This window comes from Pristiophorus japonicus, chromosome 21, assembly GCF_044704955.1.
Source record: "Pristiophorus japonicus isolate sPriJap1 chromosome 21, sPriJap1.hap1, whole genome shotgun sequence".
In the NCBI taxonomy this organism is placed as follows: Eukaryota; Metazoa; Chordata; class Chondrichthyes; family Pristiophoridae; genus Pristiophorus; species Pristiophorus japonicus.
In genome coordinates, this window is record NC_091997.1 from 14,127,204 (window position 1) to 14,148,668 (window position 21,465).

The 21,465-nt window shown below is 41.5% G+C and overlaps 1 protein-coding gene across 6 annotated transcripts in view; it reads left to right on the forward strand.

The window, feature by feature from the left end:
- nags (N-acetylglutamate synthase) overlaps nucleotides 1-19,871 on the forward strand; it is a 42,453-nt gene extending 22,582 nt beyond the window's left edge. For 4 of the 6 annotated variants that reach the window (XM_070864404.1, XM_070864406.1, XM_070864407.1 and 1 more), the window contains 3 exons: nucleotides 7,897-8,068; nucleotides 9,087-9,269; nucleotides 14,887-19,871. In XM_070864404.1, the coding sequence (XP_070720505.1) occupies nucleotides 7,897-8,068; nucleotides 9,087-9,269; nucleotides 14,887-15,064 (533 nt within the window). In that variant the 3' untranslated portion in view covers nucleotides 15,065-19,871. Of the gene's footprint in view, nucleotides 1-7,896; nucleotides 8,069-9,086; nucleotides 9,270-13,876; nucleotides 13,961-14,661; nucleotides 14,733-14,886 lie in introns of all 6 variants that reach the window. The other 2 variants (XR_011588223.1, XR_011588222.1) reach the window with 2 other exon arrangements.
- The last annotated feature ends 1,594 nt before the right edge of the window (nucleotides 19,872-21,465 follow it).

Consider the following 21,465-nt stretch of genomic DNA (forward strand, 5'->3'; position numbering starts at 1 on the left):
GGACCAAATGGAGAGACTTCGGAGGAGCAGAAAGACCGCAATTGATATATAAATTATCAACTCCAATAGTGGACTCATAGAAGTTATGAGCAGAGACAAGGATGGCGGGGTGAGAAAGTTAGTGGCCGGGAATAATTTGCGCTTTAGTATGTAAGTTTGGGCATCTGGGCCCTGCGTCAGGGAACGTAGCGCTAAGAGAGGTGTGGCACAAGGATGGGAAACTCCCAAGCTAAATAGCCGGGCCGTGAGCACTCCGAGGGGCCTGGTTGCGGGGGGGGGGGGGGGGAACTAAAAAGAAAAAACACAAACATTCCGAAAACATTGCCGCAACACAAACCGCACAAAAAATGTAAATAAGAAACACTTGCACTTAACCTTGGCTGTACCTTACCTTTGTCTCCACTGCCGGGATCGCTGGACCGCTCTGATTTCCCAAGCGGTCATTGTGGGCGCACTTCCGGGCGGACGGGGTGAGCCAGAGCTCAAACTCGCGTCGGTGTTGCAACCTGGAGCGATGCACGCCCGGCGCAGCTCTTCCTGGCTCAGCGCTGCCGCAAAACCCGACCGGATCGGGGCGGGGCGCTGGAGACCTCCCCGCTGCCTTTCACGCCACTCCGGAGCGAAACCCGCAGCGCAAAGGATCGGAAAATCCAGCCCAGGGTGTTTGCAGGCAGATTAAGGTGCCGTGTGCACTCGACGTGATGTTAGGATATTGCAACATCATCACAGTTCACAGTTAAACAGCATTGTACATTGCTCAATAGTAAATAATTGATACGCAAGGGGAATTTCACACATCCACGCTCCTAATGTGAAGCTCCACACTGGGAACATGCATTCATAAAATTATTCCTTAGCTAATACAACTATTGTTAATGGGTACAAAACAAACTCCATCTCCATGTATCCCACCCCTTGCAGGGTTTTAGCAGGGACGAGTTGTTGCACTTACTGTGCTACCTTTGTTAGCACTGTTTAGCTCTGGGATCCTTCACCAGTTCCACTTCACGTTTGTTGTAGGACATTTTTGTTAACCAATTTAATTGCTAAACCATTTTGGGTATCCTGACATTCATTCTATGTCACAAATACAGTTTGACTATGAGGTAACTGCCCCTCTGATGCCTACCTTCCAGACTTGGGATTCAGTGGTTCGGAGTGTACTAGCACCTCCTCCAGCACATCCAGTTCACCTTGTTTGAAAACTTGTTTTTTGAGATTCTGAGAATATTTTCTGCACCACTTTCTGATCAGATTGTAGGTGGAGATCCTCCACATTTATCTATAAAGGGATAATGGGTTGATCTTTGGTATGTTGATACTAATTGTCAGTGTGTTATTAAATGATCAAATGCACTCCTGGCTGGCCTCCCACATTCCACACTACATAAACTAGAGGTGATTCAAAACTCGGCTGCCCGTGTCCTAACTCGCCCCAAGTCCTGCTCACCCATACCCCTGTGCTCGCTGACCTACATTGGCTCCCAGTTAAGCAGCGCCTCGATTTCAAAATTCTCGTCCGTTTTCAAATCCCTCCATGGCATGCCCCACCCTATCTCTGTAATCACCTCCAGAACCACAACTTCCCCCCCCCCCCTCCCCCCCCCCAGATGTCTGCGTTCCTCTAATTCTGTCCTCTTGAGCATCCCTGATTATAAACGCTCAACAATTGGTGGCCGTGCCTTCTGTTGCCGAGGCTGTAAGCTCTGGAATCCCCTCCCTAAACCTCCGCCTCTCTACCTCTTTCCTTCTTCAAAACGCTCCTTAAAACCTACCCCTTTGATCAAGCTTTTGGTCGCCTGCCCTAATTTCTTCTCATGCGGCCCGGTGTCAAATTTTTTATCTCAATGCCTATACTCCTGTGCAGCGCCTTGGGACGTTTCACTATATTAAAGGTGCTGTATAAATACAAATTGTTCTCGGGAGTCTGCCGACCATTAAAACAAAATGGCGGCCGCTGTGGTGCGCCCTCCCCTTTTAAAGGTGGTCGCACCGCCCAGCGACTGGCAGCTTCCCACCTTGCAAAGCAGTAGGAGGCACCGACCAGCAGTGGCTGCGCCCCCGCGGGGCAATTTCCTCTACAGGGGGGAAAGGAGTCTCCGCTGGACAGTAAGGAGTCGTAGCGCCAGGCAGGGCGGAGACATGAGGCGCGGCAGAAACCCATTTCCACCACCCCCGGCCTGGGGCAATTGTGGATGGATCGGCCCCGCCACCTGCCCCTGGTCAGAAAGGCCTTACCACCCCAATGGTCCTTAAAGAAGGGAACCTTTCTCTCCACAGCCCCCCCCCCCGCCCCGCTCCCCATCTGTTATTTTCAAAAAAAAATTAAAAATTCAGAAACAGTTTAGGAATTAGAATATTAACCATAATGGGCACTTACAACTAATCAGGGAATTGAAGAATCGTATATGAGCATTTGGAAACAAAAAAAATCAGCTTTTGTTTTAAAGCTTAGTCTACTATCCGATGTTTAGAGTTTGCCAGTGGCAATTCCTGTGGAATACCTCCAAGCATGTTTCTTTTGCTATAGTCCATGTCTCGCAACTATCGAGCAAGACTGGAATGACTTAAGTCTTAAACATGGACTTCTCAATTGGATATAGTGATGTTTCGGTTTGCTCCAGATCTAATGGAGATACTTCAAGGCATTTATAATTTGCCATAGCATTTTGGGTGTTTATTTCTTTGTTGATGCTGCTATCCTGTTTTCTCGGGTCCCAAAATAGATTAATTGCACTGCTCATTGCGTATCTGCAGCTCGTTCTAAATCATGGTGATGTGGTGTGTACTTAAACAGCATGAGGGCAAAGGGAATCGTCCTATGTGGACCATTGGCATATTTTTAGTGATTTAATATTCAAAAATAACAATTTACCACTGATCAAAAAGTCTGCATTACCACATTACAATTTTCCACAGGTGGCAACTTGCATCTTCCAATAATAGATTAAATTATGCTGATTATGCACATTAATAACCAGAAATTAAATATATGATCCCTTTGTTAATGAGTTTGGCCTCATTCCTCATGACCCCTGGTCTCAAATGGCTAGATAGTCTGTTATGGTGCCACAGTGACAGAAAATGTTTATTTTAAAAAGCTTGGCAGAGTAGCTGGACTGATGGCAACTTGCCACCAAAAAAGGAAAAAGGAAACACACTAACGATGGAGTTGTAGCCCCAAAAGATACCCTGCCAGCTACTGAATGAAGAATGAACCTTGTACATACTGAGAACAGATGAGATCCAAATAATTGATGTCTCAAATACTGGTAAGTGTGTTTACAATACTATTATTAGCTCTATTCTGATATCAAAAACAAGTAATGCAAGTTCATTTGTCATCAGTCATTTCACTTAGTATTTCATATATATTCCTAATGCATGTTGTGTTCTTGTATTTTATGTCTGTAAATTTAAATTGGTTTACTGTTGTTAACCTTTCAACAGTATTTGTCATTATTCCTATATTTATATATTCTCAGATGAATCTTACTGGTGGCTTCTGTGAAGCAGGAAGGCATGAAATCCAATCCTTCTGGGAATCCAATAGCCAATTATCCAGAAGGCAATTGGAGAAGTTGCCTCCAGCCAAGAACCTCCACAGGGCCACCTGTGAAACAGTACAGATCATCGAGAGGGCCACGGTGGAAAGTAATTGGACTGTCAACTAACTCATCTCTCACCCAAGAACAACTTGGGAAAGGTCATTCACCAAGAACACAAGGCCTGAACATTATGTAGTCACTGTGTAGGCTCTTTAATAACGATGACATTATCAGTCATAAAAACAGAAAGTGCTGAAAATCTCAGCAGGTCAGGCAGCATCTGTGAAGAGGAAGCAGAGTTAACGTTTCGGGTCGATCGGGTCTGCTTCCTCTCCTGCTGCCTGACCTGCTGAGATTGCCAGCATTTTCTGTTTTTATTCCAGATTCCAGCATCCGCAGTATTTTGCTTTTGTATTAATGACATTATCAGGTTGTGTTGCATGCCATACTGAGGCCTACTGAGCAGGTTTCTCTATAGGAAATCTGTTCTCTACACTTGCCTTGCAGCAACCACACTTCTCTATCCGTTTAATTAGAATGACACCATGTACTCTTACTGTAACTCTTACAGTAAGTTTAACATTTTGTTTTTGTACTATTAATATACTTCTTAATGGACTCGGGAATCAGAAGTACCATATCATAATTTGTGGGCGACTTCAAATTGGGATTATAGTTAATACTGAGGAAGACTGACAAAATACAATACGTTAACAAACATGCTGAATGGGTGTGTAAATGGCAAATGAATTTCAATATAGATAAGTGTAAGGTGGTGCATTTTTGATAGGATGAATAAGGAGGCCATCTACTGGGAAAATAGTCTAAATGGGGTAGCGGAGTACAGATTCACAGCTCATTAAAAGTAGCAATGCAGATTCGAAACCAATATAACATGCAAACCAAGCATTGGGGTTCATTTCGCGAGGAATAGAATTCAAAAGCAGAGAAGTTATATTAAACTTACATGGTTTGACACTGTCAAATTTTTAATTTCATAATACTCCTGTGAAGTGCCTTGGGACGTTTCACTACGTTAAAGGTGCTATATAAATACAAGTTGTTGTTGTAGTATGTGCTCAGTTCTGCTCTCTATATTACCAAAAGGATATAGAGGCATTGGAAAAGGTGCAGAAAAGATTTACAAGAATGATGCCAGAACTGAGAGGTTACAAAACTATCAGGAAAGATTAACAGGGTGGGAATCTTTTCACTCAAAGAGAAGAACAAGAGGTGACCTGATAGAGGTCTTTAAAATTATGAAAGGGTTCACTAGGGTAGATGTAAAGAAAATGTTATCACTTGTGGGGGAGTCCAAAACTAGGCGATAAAAATAAGATAGTCACGAATAAATCCAATAAGGAGTTCAGGAGAAACTTCTTTACTCAGTGGTGAGAATGTGGAACTTGCTACCACATGGAGTGGTTGAGGCGAATAGCTTAGATGCATGCAAGGGGAAACTAGATAAGTACACGAGGGAGAAAGGAATAGAAGGATATGTTGATGGGGTGAAATGAAGTAAGCTGGGAGGAGGTTCATGTGGAGCATAAACACCAACATTGACCTGTAGGGCTGAATGGCCTGTTTCTGTGCTGTAAATACTATGTAAAATCTCTCGTATGTTCAATAATATGGCTGTATGCTTTTTATTGAAAATGTGTTAAATAAAATGTTTCTTGTCATGTCTCCCTTTTGCCCTCAATGAAGGAAGCCAGTCGCGATTTCTGAATATTAAAAAAACATGCCCTACGTAGGACGGATTGTCCCCAATTATATCCTGTGTTTGTGGCTTCTGGAAAGTTATAGTACTTCGAGCAGTATTCTATCCTCTTATACCTAGATTTTTATTGTACATTGAGGGTGGCTTGTCAGATGCCAACTATTTTATATTTCAATGTCCTATGTGATCAAAAATCAAATCATGATCCATTTTCACTCATTTTCAAAGTTATTTTCAGCTCATTTTCTTCAACGTACTGGTTGAGGTTAGGGGCTATGTCTAAGTACATCTTTATTCAGTGTTGAGCTCACAAACACATTTCAAGGTTCTCTTTCAATTAGTAGCCCACAATATTTGTTCATGTAACATAGACCTTTGGAGCTGCATGTTGTAGGGAGGATATTGGTGTTGCCTCTCTGGCCTGTGCACTCCTTTGATAGTTTTTTTTGAATGGTTTGGCCCATTGATGTACGTTGGCTTTACACCTGAGTGGGCATTATTTAAAATAGTCCCCTAGCATAAAAGTACTAGCTTCCTTATTTATTGAAGAGAAAAAGCCTACCTTGGGAAGGTGTGGACTAATATAATTTTACTGAAGGACAGTCCTCCAAACAACATGGAGAAATCTTTGCACACTGTCTAGGTCATTCGTGTTTTGCTTCTCATTCTTCCTCAATACACAAAGTGATATTGGTCTACAAACATTCCACACTTTTAATTGAAGTGTGAAGCATATGATCCAAAAAGTTAAATGCTACTCTTGGTCTGCCTAGCTGACTAATTGATATTTCAAGCAATGGCCATAATTAAGACTTGCACAATGTTGAGTAATACTTAGAACATGCTTGGTCTGTTTAAGTCTATGCTTGAAAAGATGTACAACTGTAACAACACTACAGTTCTATTGCTTACACTTTTAGGCCAGTATATGACCGATTAAGCAAAGCTTGATTTATGTGACTTGTGCTTGTTCACGCTGCTGGATTTACCCAAAAGGTCAAGTCTATGGTGTCCAAATATCTCCCATGTGAATGATCAGTTCTTTTAATTGTATTTTTTTCTTGAGTAATTGCCAGAGAATAATCAGACCTGCAACCTCGGGATTAATTGCTTCTTCCCTGGGAGAATGTTCGGCTGGTGATTTTGACAGTGGTTGTGGTGGTGAGGTGTAAGGATGATCTCTTGGAGTTGGTGACTTCAAATGGAAAATATTAACAATGCACATGCAAAAGAAAAATGCCCCATTGAATCACTCATATTTGTTTCTTGTTCAGTTGTAGAGAGAGATAGCTTCTTCCAACTATAGACAGAATGGGTAGAAGATTTACCAATGCTCACATTGACTTCTTTGCTTTATGAACAAAAGATCTGATCACACTACAACAACAACTTGCATTTATATAGCACCTTTAACATAGTAAACCGTCCCAATGTTATTCACGGGAGCATTATCAAACATAATTTGACACCAAGCCACATAGAGATATTAGGACAGATAACCAAAAGCTTGTTTAAAGAGGTAGGTTTTCAGGAATGTCTTAAAAGGAGAAGAGGGAGCAAGAGAGGTATAGGAAGGGAATTCCACAGCTTGGGGCCTAGGCAACTGAAGGCATGGCCACCAATGGTGGAGCGATTAAAATCAGAGATGCACAAGAGGCCAAAACTGGAGGAGCGCAGAGATCTCACACGGTTGTAGGACTGGGGTAGGTTACAGAGATGGGGAAGGCCATGGTCACGGAGGGACTTGAAAGCAAGGATGAGAATTTTAAAAATTGAGGCAATGTCGGTCTGGGAGTTGGTGTATCTCAGTCAGCACAGGGGTGATGTGTGAATGGGACTTGGTGCGAGTTAGGATATGGGCAGCAGAGTTTTGGATCAGCTCAATTTTGTGTAGGGTGGAAGATGGCACCCCGGCCAGGAGAGCATTGGAATAATCAACTCTCTAAAAGTAAATATTCTACCTATGTTGACTGCAGAGTGATCAGGCTTCAATGGAATTTAGGTGATTAAGGAAGTATTTAATATGTTGTAGAAGGCTCTGTATGATTCCAAAATATGAATATTATTTAACATAGTTAATTGGCAGGTTTCTTCTCCGTAGCATGACGATATGGATAGGAATCAATTAGATTCCCCCATTCCTGTCTAGGAGATACAACAGGCTATAGCAGGCAGAGAATGTCATTGGGCTGAGATGCATGTTCCACAGATTTTATCAAGTATGTACACCTGCATGGGACACTCACCATCACCACTTAGCAAGTTAAAAGTTTATCCGGATTCTTTCTCAACTTTTTCTAATGGCTCAGTAATTTTATTTAGTAAGTAAATTAAGAAAATCCCACGTTCAATCTGCAGTCTGTGCTAAAATAGCTGATTTTAGCTGGGTAGGGGTGCTAGGGTTAGTGTTTGATTGATGTCCAGCAACCTCCTCTGGAAATGTGCATGAGTCGATGCTGTACCGAGGACAGGATTGGGCCTGACTGATGAATAGTGCCCACTTAAATGAGCTACAAAGTGTGCCCAAGCAAGGAATACAATGCTTTCAGGGGGTGAGAAGAAGATGGAGATATCACCACTCTGACCGCCTAGAGATGACGATTGCAAATGTTATTTAATTTATTACAGGAGCTGGGACACTATTCAAAAATGCCGAACCCATTCGCAGATACACAAGCCTTGACGAAATAGACACGGTCCGTCTAATATCACTAATAAATAAATCTTTCGGGAAAGATCTACACGAGGACTACATTTCAACAATGAAACCCAAGCTACATTCTATTTATTTGTCTGAAGGGTAAGAGCTTTCCATTCAGTAGTGTTACTGCTGGGATTTTGTGACCGATTGGTTTCACTTTGCAGTGCGTTCTCTCATTTCAATAGTTAAAATTACTGCGAAGGGTCGCATTTGGCTTCAGCTGACTTCAAGGTACCTGTACCTGGAAAGTGGTGCAAGCTCCAAGCGCAGGCTGAACAGAGGTGCACTACATGGCATTCAGGTTACGATCCATCCCAAACAGAAGGAATGAGGTCTTCTTACTTGATGGCTGTTGGGAGTTTTTCTTTCACCTCTCCTGAAGGCCATTAATCTTACTGGGCTAAATCATAAGCTCAGACAGCAAGCCACCCAACGATGGGTGGTGTTGCAGCCGGGCCCCAATCCACCCCCGGCTCGTCTGATGTTTGTGAATGCACACTTTCCGGCAGGTGATCAGGAATGGGAACCCTAATCGCTTCCCCCCCTCCCCCCCCCCCCCCGGCACTCAGGCCAATTTGTTGATAGTCCTTTTGTCATCCCAACTGCGATTGAATAACTCTGCATCGAGCTGAAACTGACCTTGGGGGCTGCAATACATTTGGTTCTTCCTACTTGATAGCTAGGAGGAATGATTTAACTTGCAGCTGTGACAGTCAGTGGATATCTCTTCTCTCCAGACCCTCATAACTGGCGGCGATGTGATAGTGAGAAACTTAGATGGGGTAGAAAAATTGGATGAAAAATTAAATTAATTGTCCCGTGCAAAGTGAAATGATACTGCTGTTGCTAAGTCCGAATTTATTGTAAAGCGGACCTGGTTAGCCTCACGAAACTGATCGGTGAAGCAGGTCTATGGTCCTCTTTCTAGCTGGAAAATAATTGCTCAATATGTTTAGACATAATTAGACACATTGTCTGTGCAAGGTGTTCTTGATTATATGGTCATAATAGTGACTGCATTCCTGCAGTATGCAATGTGATTTGCTTCAATATTTAATAACATAGGAATGGGTTTTGAATAGCTGACAACATCTATTTTCTGTCCGTGTTGTCACAGGTACAGTGCTGCTGCAATTATCACCACAGAATCTGTCCTGAATGGGATGCCATACCTTGACAAATTTGTCGTCAGTACAAACAAACGTGGCCAAGGTACCAGCCTGATGTTATGGGAATGTATTCGGCAGGACTTTGGCTCGCTCTTCTGGAGGTCGAGGGCAACAAACAGGATCAATCCCTGGTACATTACTTTCTAAATTTACCACTTAGCATTTTTTTTTAAATTAATTGCTGCATACAAAGTTTACCTGTCAGGATGAGGTTGCAGGGTCTTCATAAGGACATTCAAAGAACCATTAGACAGTTGCCTAACATTATGCATTATGGATTGTGTCAGTTTAAGGAACACAATCGCACTCATAGAGCAGGACTGTCAATGGTGAAATCCTGATGTCTTGTTCAATACAAGATAATCAAGCAGAGACATGTGGTCTAGATCCCACCAACTTATGAGTATTTTTAGAATTTATTGCACTATACATTTACACAGCGGAGAAACAAAAAAAAATAGCCATCTTCACCAAAGTAAATGCAATTAGTTTAACTCGCCCTTAAAAATTGATGTTGAAATAGGAATGGTGTGACTAGTGTAAACACGGACCTCTGCCCCAGATCAAAGTTTCTCGTCTGACTTCACTGCGACATTTGTCTCCCCTGAAGCCACTCCTGGATGCTGTTTCTCTCACAGACCTGACAGGCCTTGAGGCAATGTTGAGCTTTTCAATAATTAAGTTAAAATTTCACAAATGTAAAAGATGTCTCTGCACCCATTTGCCCCGCCCATGCCTTCAGCCACCTAGACACCATGTTATGGAAATCCCCCTCTCAAACCCCTCCAAGCCACCTCCCTCGTCACCTTAATTCAAACAAGATTTACACGGATGATACCAGAAAGGGATAGAAATAGAGAGATGGCAGAAATATTACATCATTATTTTGCTTCCGTATTTACCAGGGAGATAGAATAAGTGGACATGACATTGGATGATATTAGTAATAAGTATATTTAAAATGAAAAGAGGGGGTATATTAAATAAGTAATCAAACTCAAAGAGGATAAAACCACTGGTACGGATGGATTGCATCCATGCATTTTTTAAATCTAGGGAAGAGATAGAAGAGGCCTTACTAGACAAATTTAAGAATTCGTTAGAAAGAGATGTAGTGCCAGAGGACTGGTAGATAGCTAACGTAATACCTATATTTAAGAAGGGCGATAGAACATGTCCAGTGAATTCTAGACCAGTCAGCTTAACATCTGTGGTAGGAAAAATAATGGAATCCCTACTAAAGAAGAAAATAGAAGAACATCTAGAAACCAAAATACAATAAGGAGTAGTCAGCATAAATTTCAAAAGGGAAAATCTTGCTTGACCAACCTCATTGAATTTTTTGAAGAGGTAACAGAGAGAGTTGACAATAGTACTGCAGTAGATGTAATGTATCTAGATTTTCCAAAAGGCTGTCGATAAGGTACCCCATAATAGACTGATGAACAAGGTCAGAGAATGCAGAGTCAGGGGACAAGTAGCAGAATGGGATAGCTAGCTAGATTCAAGACAGACGCAGAGAGTAGGGGTTAAAGGTAGCTATTCACAGTGGCAGAAGGTGGGTAGTGGTGTTCTACAAGGATCAGTGCTGGGACCACTGTTGTTCACAATTTATATTAACGATTTAAACTTTGGAATCAAAAACACAATTTCTGAATTTGCGGATGACACCAAACTGGGGGCGACAGTCAATACTGAGGAGGATTGCAACAAATTACAGGAGGACATTAATAAACTTGCAGAATGGGCATATAATTGGTAAATGAAGTTCAACACGGATAAATGTGAGGTATTTCATTTTGGTAGCAAGAATAGAGCGGTCACTTATTAATTGAAGGGTGCGAGTCTAGGTCGGGTAGAGGAACAAAGGGATCTCGAAGTACAAATACACAAATCGCTAAAAGTAGCGACACAGGTTAGCAAGACCATAAAAAGCAAACCAAGCACGAGGGTTTATTTCTAGAAGTATGGAATTGAAAAGTAGGGAAGGTATGCTAAACCTGTATTGAACCTTGGTTAGACCAGACTTATAGTACTGCATACAGTTTTGGTCGCCATATTATAAGAAGGATATAGAAACACTGGAGAGAGTGCAGAGAAAATTTACAAGAAATGCGAGGGTATATATATCAGGAAAGGATGAACAGGCTGGGTGTCTTTTCTCTTAGGTTACCGCTCAGCCTTTTTTTCTAATAAAGGTCTTTAAAATTATGAAAGGTTTTGATAGAGTGGATACAGAGAGAATGTTTGTACTTGTGGAGAAGAGCATAACTAGAGGCCATCAATATAAGATAGTCACCAAGAAATCCAATAGGGAATTCAGAAGAAACTTGTTTACCCAGAGAGTGGTGAGAATGTGGAACTTGCTACCACAGGGAATGATTGAAGCGAAAAGCATTTAAAGGAAGGCTAGACAAGCATGAGGTAGAAAGGAATAGGGGGTTATGCCGATAGATTTAGATGAGGAAAGACGGGGGGAGGCTCGAGTGGAGCATAAACACCGGCACGGACTGGTCGGGCCAAATGGCCTGTTTCTGTGTCGTATATCCTGTGTAAACCCACCTCTTGTACCAAGCTTTTGGTCAACTGTCCCAATATCTCCTGCCTTGGCTCGGCATCCTTTTTAAAAATGATACCCATGACGCACTGAGACACTTTGCTATGTTAAAGGCGATACCTAAATGAAAGTCCACATTCTGGAAGCAACTACTGACTGATTTAATAAAATATTTTTTCACATGCTTATCACAACTGTTGCCTTGCCCATGTTTAACAATGAATTAAAATTCATTGTGTGGACTATTGTTTGAAGCCTGAATGGGAACAATACATATATGTTTAGAAATCTCGTATCGAGCACACATCTGCGACTCCAGATGTAATTATTTTGGCTCACATATCGAATCCTTTGTTGGATTTGCCCCCCTCAAGCTTCATGTTTGTAAAACTGCACTAATCACAGCTGAACAGGTAGAAGCATATCAATCGAAAGTGGGAAAAGCCAGGATGAAAATGACCAATGAAGAAACACATTATAAAGTATAAACATTACAAACTCAATGATCAGCAACCTGTAAAACAACCAGCGGTAATCAATTAAATCACTCAACAGCTGCAGCTTTAACGTAGCAAAACATCCCAAGGCACGTCACGGGAGCGATTATCAAACAAAGTGTGACTTTTTTGAATGTTTGGCATCTTGTTTAGTCAGTCACCTCCGAGAACAAAAATAGTTTCCCCAAAATTTATTTTAAAAAAAATTAATCAATTAAATAATTGATAGCCTTAAACAAACCGATAGGTTTTTCTCTGGAGGTCTTTGAAATATCGCTGTTGGTTTCTATTCAGAGGCCTGTCCCTCTTCGGGAGCTTGAGGCTTGTTCTGTTAACCTTTTCAGGTTTGGAAGTGAAGTGGTTCAACAAACTAACAGATGTCCAGAGTGCACCAGTATCGCTTCATGCGTGTCACACTGGTGGGCTAGAATTCACACAATGCATCAGTGTCAGAGTGTATGTGTCACTCTATCAGGTTATAGCTACCAGAATGCAACTTGCACACAGGAAGACTTGGCTTGCTGTGTGGATTGCCAGTCTTACAGTTAATCACAATACAGCTCTGGAACTTTTAAACACACGTCCCAAATACAGTCTTGAGTGGAAATCAGATCCAGGAACAAACATTCTCAGAACAGTTGCTGTTATGGTTCTTTGCATTCCAGTGCTATTAAAACAGGTAGATCTCTCTTTATCCTCAAGGCCCAAACATTTTAATTTTAAAATTCAGTGCCCCCTGCTGCTGTGCTGCACACTCTGCCCCCCCACCCCCCTCACCCTCCACGCTATGCACTGCTTTCTGACCGCCTGCTATTCTGTGCTCTCTGGCCACTGTTTGGCTCAAACAAGAATGCTTAACCATGCTCCCATCAGACTACCCATGAGCAATACTACTGGCCATCAGCTTGTTGATAAAAGCAAATGAAAGTTATTAAATTAAAAACTGCGTTTCAGATTTAGATTAAATAACACGTGACATAGGATTACATAGGAAATACGGCTCAGAAACAGGCCATTCGGCCCAAGCAGTCCATGTCTGCATTTATGCTCCACTCGAGCCTCCTCCCGTCTTTCCTCATCTAAAATCTATCAGCGTAACCCTCTATTCCCTTTGCCCTGCTTATTTAGCCTTCTCTTTAATGCATCAACCGGTAGCGAGTTTACATTCGTATCACTCTCTGGGTAAAGAAGCTTCTTCTGAATTCCCTATTTGATTTCTTGGTGACTATCTTATATTGTTGGCCTCTGGTTTTGCTCTTCCCCCACAAGTGGAAACACTGGCCGGAATTTTTTTCCAGTAGGGGAGGTTGGGGGAGGGGGGCCTCCGAGGCGACTTTAACAGCAGGGCCTGATTTGCATGTGAGGCCTCAGTTTCCCGCCTGCAGCCAGCCAGATTGAGAGCTAAAGTAACCGAGCTAAAAAAATAGCACTGTTCACTTCGCCATTCAGCTGTGGCAGGCACTATTCGTACAATTCTGTTGCCAGTTCACCCATTCACCCGCTCCTCTGTCACTGCCGTTCTGCCTTTTGCACTCCTCGCTCATGTTTCCCTTGGTCTTTGGTACTACCTTCCTCAATTCCCCCTGCTTCTGCTAATGTCTTCCTTTTCTTCTGCCACTCTTGTTCCTCCTGCCTCTGTCTGCTTTTCTTAATCTTCTGTTATGTTTACTTGCGTAACGTACAGACACACGTCAGCAAACCGAAGCAGAGACTGAGTGGCACAGACAGAACTGGATAGCCAGAATGGCATAGAAACTAATTTATAGAGGTAAGCCTGCTTGTATGCAACAGCCACCTAAATGGGATTTTGGCAAGCCGATGCCACTTACAAGCGGGCTTGACTGTTAATCAACCAAATTGTAACAAAATATGCAAAGCAAAATTCTTGTAACTCCAGCTAGTTACAGAAAGGGCATGACAGATTCAGGGCCTATGTTCTCTTTTGGGATCTAGATGTTAAATTAAATCTGGATGAGTAGATTTTTTTTTCCCCTCAATTTTCTCCTTTTATTTATGCTGAGTTACAGTCCCTTAATGCTAACAGCCCTCTGGTTTTGTGTCCAACTGCCCATTCTTTATATGTGACCCATGGCAGTGAGTGTCAATGAACCATTTGATTATGAGCAGCTTCATAGTGCTGTCCTCAGCTGACATTCACATGGGCACTTTCCAGCACCAGTCTCTGTTGGTGGCTTGGAGCAGGATGTTTAGTTGAATTTCTCCCACCTCCTCCCCTATACTCAGTGTAACCGAGACAATTGGTGGCCAATTGTAGCGACCCCTACTGGTGCCATGGCTGAGCAGTGGTTGTGTATTCAACCTGGGACTTTCCTGGTCTGCGTGTCTCCGTGCCTGATTTTTAAGTCGTTTCTTCACATAGTTTCTCCCAATCAGGACTGCCATCATATGGTGTAATTTAAATATGGCACACTTTCCAAAACTCAGTCTTTGACTTTATTTTCCAATTAGTATTACAATGTACCTGTCATTGTAGAACGACACCCTGACTGGTGCAATGCTGCACTCCAGAAAGACGTGCTGTGAGTAATTGTGCTTCTTATTGTTTTACCTCGTCCTTTTTTCATATTCCTGACTTGTTTTCATTCTCGTTTTGATTAGTTTGTCTGTAGAGTTGATGTGCATTTTATAGCTCTATTAGTTCCCCACCAATGGACATGCCTTTTTCTTGTGCAGGTATTTCAAGCAGTGTGATGGAAGCTTTACAACTGGACAGTGGATAGTATTTTGGTACGGCCTGACTAATATGCGTGACTCTTATGAACTGGTGGACCATGCAGAAAGTTTACCCGATTCTTTTATCAAACCGAAAGAGCCTATAAATCAGCAGACCTCGTCTGCTACAGAAAACTAAAATCTCATCACTTGCTATGCTAGCCTTTCCTTTTTCATCCACGTGCAAAAGAAAGTTGCTACTCTAAGGTTAGACATGCCTCAGTTTCCTTTCTTTGAAATAGCCTGTTACTGTGAACTCCTTTTCCAAAGGCCTAATGGGTTTAATTACCTTCAACTTTCATTTATGGTGGAAGAGGAAACATTTCTAGTTACATTAACGAGTAAAACCAAAGTGAATTGAGAACTCCAAAAATGTGATTAGAGTTTTTACAGTCAACTACATTTCTGTCTTTTACAGGATATTGATCTTTTGTGGTAAATGATAGCAAAAGGATTAGTAAGTTTGTTTTAATTAAAACTGAGGTCAATTATAATGAGAAAGAAGGGCACCGGCAAGCTTGCTACCAGGCTCATCAAAAAACTCTCATTCAGATTGCCCAGGTGCACAACTGAGGACCTCTGAGTGATGAAAAGGAGTTCAGTTGATTGAGGAAGATTGAACACACAGTGCAGTCAAAATGTTGCCCCACGGAACTGAACTGAGGAAAAGTGAAGCAGTCTTGGGAGGAGAATTTCCTTGAAAGAGATACAAAAGGTTATACCCAGACCTACTGTTTAGAGGAAATTGACTTTTAATGGAGTTCTATAAAGCGCTCTCTGACCAGTTGTTTCTGAATCCTTTGTATAAAATTTACGAGAAGGGAAGAATGGTGGATCGACAACCTTGACTTTGTATTACCCTCATCTGTAAAGAAAGTAAGAAGCAGAATGCAGTGACAAGATTATATCGCTTTTAAATGTAGATCATAAAGAAATAGCTAAAAACTTAGCTGCTAGTTAGAGCTATGCACTCTTTTGTTTGAGAGTCAGCATAATTGCTATTTGGCCTGATGGAGTTATTTATAGGACTGTTGAGTGTAAATACCCTGTTGGCAGTTTCTGGAGGCTAAGGGGATGACAGAACACACTGGCATCTAAGCATAGGACCTCAATTTTGAAAATGATCCAGGAATGAGATCTCCCCAGAGGGCATACTGTAGAGGCTGAGACTGGTGCAATTGTAAATTGGTTGAATACTACATTGTTTGATTGGAAATCTGTACAAATTCAACTGGTGAGACAACTAGAGTCAGATTATTACTGGTAGTATGAAGTTATGAAAGGCACCCTACCTCACTGTTTCTCATCTGGCTGTAACAAAGGTGTTGTGGGAGGGGCGGGGGACCTCCAAGACATAACAGGGTAGTTAACTAGAAGATCCCACAAATCCAATTTTTTAAAAAAAACTTTTGAAAGACACAATTGACGTTGCCCAAGAGGTCAGCAGCATCCGGTTTTGCTGCTCCTTCTAATTGGCAAGTGAGTTGTGGTAGACACTAATGTGATCCTGTCTGCCCCAGGGAAGGGGAACTGGTGTCATTCACCAACAAGATGGCAGCCTGTGAGGGATCTTTGGCATGACCAGGAGAGTTGGCCTCCTTCCAACAGGACAGCTTATCATCTCGGGATTTAAAAAAAAAACTGATAACCTTATGTGTTGATTATCATTTGAGATATTTATGTATGGAAAGGCACAAAGCATTAATACTTCACTTAACTGAGAGAAATGTCTTCAATCCAAGATGCATTATTTCCTTAAAGATTTTGTGCTATTCTATATTTTAAGTACAGGTGGGAGATTTTTATTCCATTTTGGCAATTTATTTTTTGGTGGTGATAAATGGTCGGCTTTCATGGTCTCATTATGGAACTACGGAGACAAGTTTGTAAATGAATTTCAAGGTACTCTGTACTGAGGAGCATGTCTGCCTTCAAGCGAAGCCATTGCCACAGATAATGTAGAATGTTAGGAAAAATAAAATAGGGCTAGAAATAATGTAACTCAATCTTTAGGTCCAGTGTGCATTTTTTTTTTCTTTTCTCCATTTGTATTTTAAGTATCGAATTCCTTCTCCCCTCTTCAAGGTCTTGAATTGATGGTTGTGTAATTGTGAAACAAGTTGTTTTAATCACAGGAATGAAAATGCCAAACACTTCAATTTGGATGCAATTGCTATATTCTGATAACATTTCAAAGAATTAACAAATTACTTTTGAACTCTGCTGTTTGAGAGCTTTCATATCCTACTCTTTATCCAACCCTAGTTGTAGACCAGGATGATGCACAAAAAAAGAGAGGAAATATTGGTTTTGCTTCAATTCTCCGCTTCGTCTTTGGGAGACTTTTATTCACCACAAAGACCACTTCAATGGAAATCTTTACTGGGGAGGGACACACACACACACACACATTTTAGTGATCTATGTATTGATGAAAATGCTTGACTATTAACATAATACTGATGTCGTGATGGGAGTGACATTTATCACTGCACTGATAATAGAAGGGTAATTTTGAGAGGCTTCACTTCTAGTGTGGAGTCTAGTTCTATTGAGACAGTGTGCCCATTGGATGGCACATTTAATTTTATAGTGATTCAGTCCACTAATACGGCACAAACTGTGAGATTACAACTGTTTGGTTATTTTCAAAAAACAGAACAAATAACTGAGATGCCACTTCAATAACATGAAACCTCAGGCCATGGCATCAGATGCAGTTTGTCAGAAACTTTAAAGTATTTCCTGTCTAAACGCTGCATGTTTTCTCTGGGATGTATCTCACTGCTATCCATTTATAACGACAGTTTGGAACTGCAGCATTCTGAGAGACTTATCTCCAATTATTCACTTGCTTTATAACCTGCTGGAGTGGATTCTTGTAAGCCATTATTGGTCAGTGACCTGTTATTGGATGGTGAAGAACCGGATGCAATGAAACTGCTGGCCAGTTTCTCTAAACTAGTTTACACCTCCAGTTTTTGCATTTGGATGAATCTGCCATTGTGCTGTTTTTTTTGGAAGAGTCACAATGTAATGATTTTATTGTACGTCGTCATCATCATCATTATAGGCAGTCCCTCGAAGCGAGGATGACTTGCTTCCACGCTAAAAAGGGATGAGTTCACAGGTGTTTCAATGAAGGACCTAATATTCCAGATCCTGAACTACATCGTGAAGGGTGGAAGATGCCTGTGCTTGGATTTTTTTAACGTGTGGTGGCCGTTGCACACCAGCCACCACACGGGGCTTGACAGAGCCAGGTCTTGGTCCAGTGGCAGGGATTACCCAAGACTAACTGGAGACCAGCTCTGTTGCACGGACCGAGCGCGCGCACATCGCAGTGTGGGCTGGCCCGTGCTGCCCCTGGGCCCCGAACTCGCGCCTCTCCTGGGCCTCGATCACTTCCATCTACAAAACACTTGCCACTCCTTCGCCCCGACCTCGCCACTCCTGCTGTGCCTGCCCGCACTGCAATCCGCGACCTGGCTTCACAGACGTCACCCTCCTGCAACAGCACGTGCTGCTCCCTGCAGTGGTATGCCGCCGCATAATGTTGTGTCATTCTACACCACTTGTAATTGCTGTGACTATTTGAGATTTGTGACTGGAAAAATTGCTGAGAAATAAGTCTCTGATAATCTGGGACAGAACCAGCCTTGTCCTGTATCATCCGATACTAAAGTCAACATTAAAAAGGTCATAAGTCGTGGAATGAACCTGCCTTAAAAAACATTTACAGAGGTAAAAGATATCTTCACTTAAATATTGACAGGCATTAGAATCTCGTGCCAAGCGGTCCTGAAAAAAATGAAATCAGTAAAAATTTCTAATAGAGCAAATATCTGACCCTCCAGAGCACTATGACTTGTCCACGTCAGCTAGCATCATCCATAAAATGCACATCATCTTGTGGAATAATTATGTCTGTTATCCTATTCAAAATCTGCCCTTTTTTAAACTGGATTATCATTCACTCAGATGGTTGTTTTTGTCCCTAGCTCAGTAGCAAATTTATTTTGTTAAGCAATGTTTAACTATATTGTGTAATGATGAGCCCTGATAATGTTTCTCAGTCTAAATTTAAACTTCCTTTTTAAGTACTTATCACCCCGCAATAATAGTCAACCCATTAAAATTTATAGTGCAATTGGACAAAAAACATTTTTTTAGGTTATACAGAGATCTGACAGTGGCAACTTGCTCCCAGAACTTCAGCAATGCTACTCTATAACTAGCTATTTGAAGGTATTCAAGAGTGATCCATGTCATTGCCTGATAGTTCAGTGAATTTAGCCACATAGCCTACCTTGAACTGCTGAATTAGTTGGTCTTAAGGGCAGGACTACAATTGGCTTCAGTGCTTCGAGTTTGGGAAGAGAGAAATGGGCTGCTGCTGATCACTATCCAGCAACTCCTGCTGACAGTCATCATCATCATCATAGGCAGTCCCTCGAAATTGAGGAAGACTTGCTTCCATTCTAAAAGTGAGTTCTCCGGTGATTGGCAGTGCGTGGATGTGGACAAAATGCTTTGATTGTGATGCTCCCTGTGGTTGATGTGCCTCCTGTCACTTGCTGTCGGGGTCTTGCACATGAATAACAGCAATACAGCGTGACTGAATAGCTATTACCTGTACTATGTTTCTCACCATGTACAGTTTGTTATTCTACTAATTTGTATCATAAGGATTTGATACTGCATTGTTGTTCATGACACCTAAGGGTGCTAATTTTCTTCCTGATAGAAAGGGAACAGTGGGTATTTTTTATAATGAGAATTATAAAAATTTCATTTAATTCAGCAAGTGCCTCATTATTTGTAGTGAATTGTTACAAAAGTGTACATATCTTCCTTTGAACAGTTTATTTAAAATGTGTCTGGTATAATCCTGTCTTATGTTAATTTGGCCAACTTTAACATTTGCCTGCCATGGGAAAATAAAACTGCCTTAAACTACAAAAAGAAGTGTGCAAAATTTGTTGCGTGGGTGATTTATTTCATATGCTGTACTTGTAGCTGTTGGATAGATTTGAATATGCTTACATATATATAAACCAAGAATTAATGCACACTCTCCCATCCAGTTCCCCTTCAGCCCACGATAGGTGGTAGATTTGTTTTTGGACACTTGGAGCAGCAATACCTCTCTCTCTTTCTGGCTTAATTTCAACAAGGTTATTCCATTCTCCAACAGTTGGATACCAAGCCCTTTTTATCCAGTTACCCTTCTTGCCTTCCTTCCCCTCATCACCACCATCATCATTTCAGTTTCTCCTCTCTTCATTCATTTTTTTTGCTCGCTGCTCTTTTTTAAAAAATATCCTCAACCCCTGAAGATTGCATTTTGGCACGTTTCCCCAACAGCATGAGGAAATCTCAATCTAACTGCATTGTCAGTTCAAGACTAGATGGTGTCTTGCAGTTTTGTCTGGCGAACATTATTATGGTCGCCAATCAGCTACATAGCTCAATATATGGGCTCCATCTACCTCTTATTACATTTTTTTTTCTCATCAACATTATGAACTAGGTATAAAAATCACCACAATCACAGTTTCTGAGATGTACAAACCATTTCCCAGAACAATTACTGCTTCCTCTTCTCACTCATGCACTTCTGTAATATTCTTTCCACTCTAGAGACTTAAGCAACAAAAAATCTAAACTGATACTCCAGTGGAGCACTGCACTGTCGGAGGTGCCAGCTTTCGGATGAGACGTTAAAGCGAGGCCCCGTCTGCGCTCTCAAGTGGACTTAAAAGATTCCATGGTATTATTTTGAAGAAGAGCTGGGGAGTTATTCCCGGTGTCCAGAAGAAAAATTTAAGGACGAGAAAATGCTTTCTTAACTTGCAAGTGTATGTTGAACATCACCAAGGTTATTACCTCCACTATCCTTCCCTGCAGAACCAAAGCATTTATCATGCTGATAAAAGAAGTTCTTCCTGGTATATCTATATCATTAAAATCCTTGGTCTAGTGTCCAGCCATTGTATTGCATTTTTCAATGGTACTACATTTGAAAGTTATGTGTTATACTTCAGGCCATTAAACATGTGAAATTTGTACTTATCTATTAAATTACCAATCAACTATCCAGCTGACCAAATGTGAACTAATCAAAAAGTAACAAAAAAAAGTACCAATGAGGAATGAGTAACCAGCAGAAAATTAATCTCCATTTCAGAGCTACCAATCACAGGCCAGCAAATACATCAAACCCACCTATTAAATCTCAAATAATTTCTTCCCATTTTGTAAGGAAAGCCAGCACGGATTTGTTAAAGGCAAATCGTGTTTAACCAACTTGATCGAGTTTTTTGATGAGGTAACAGAGAGGGTCGATGAGGATAATGCGGTTGACATGGTGTACGTGGATTTCCAAAAGACGTTTGATAAAGTGCCACATAATAGGCTTGCCAGCCATGGAATAAAAGGGACACAGGCAGCATAGATACAAAATTGGCTCAGTGACAGGAAACAGAGAGTAGTGATGAACAGTTGTCTTTCAGACTGGAGGAAGATATGCAAGTGGTG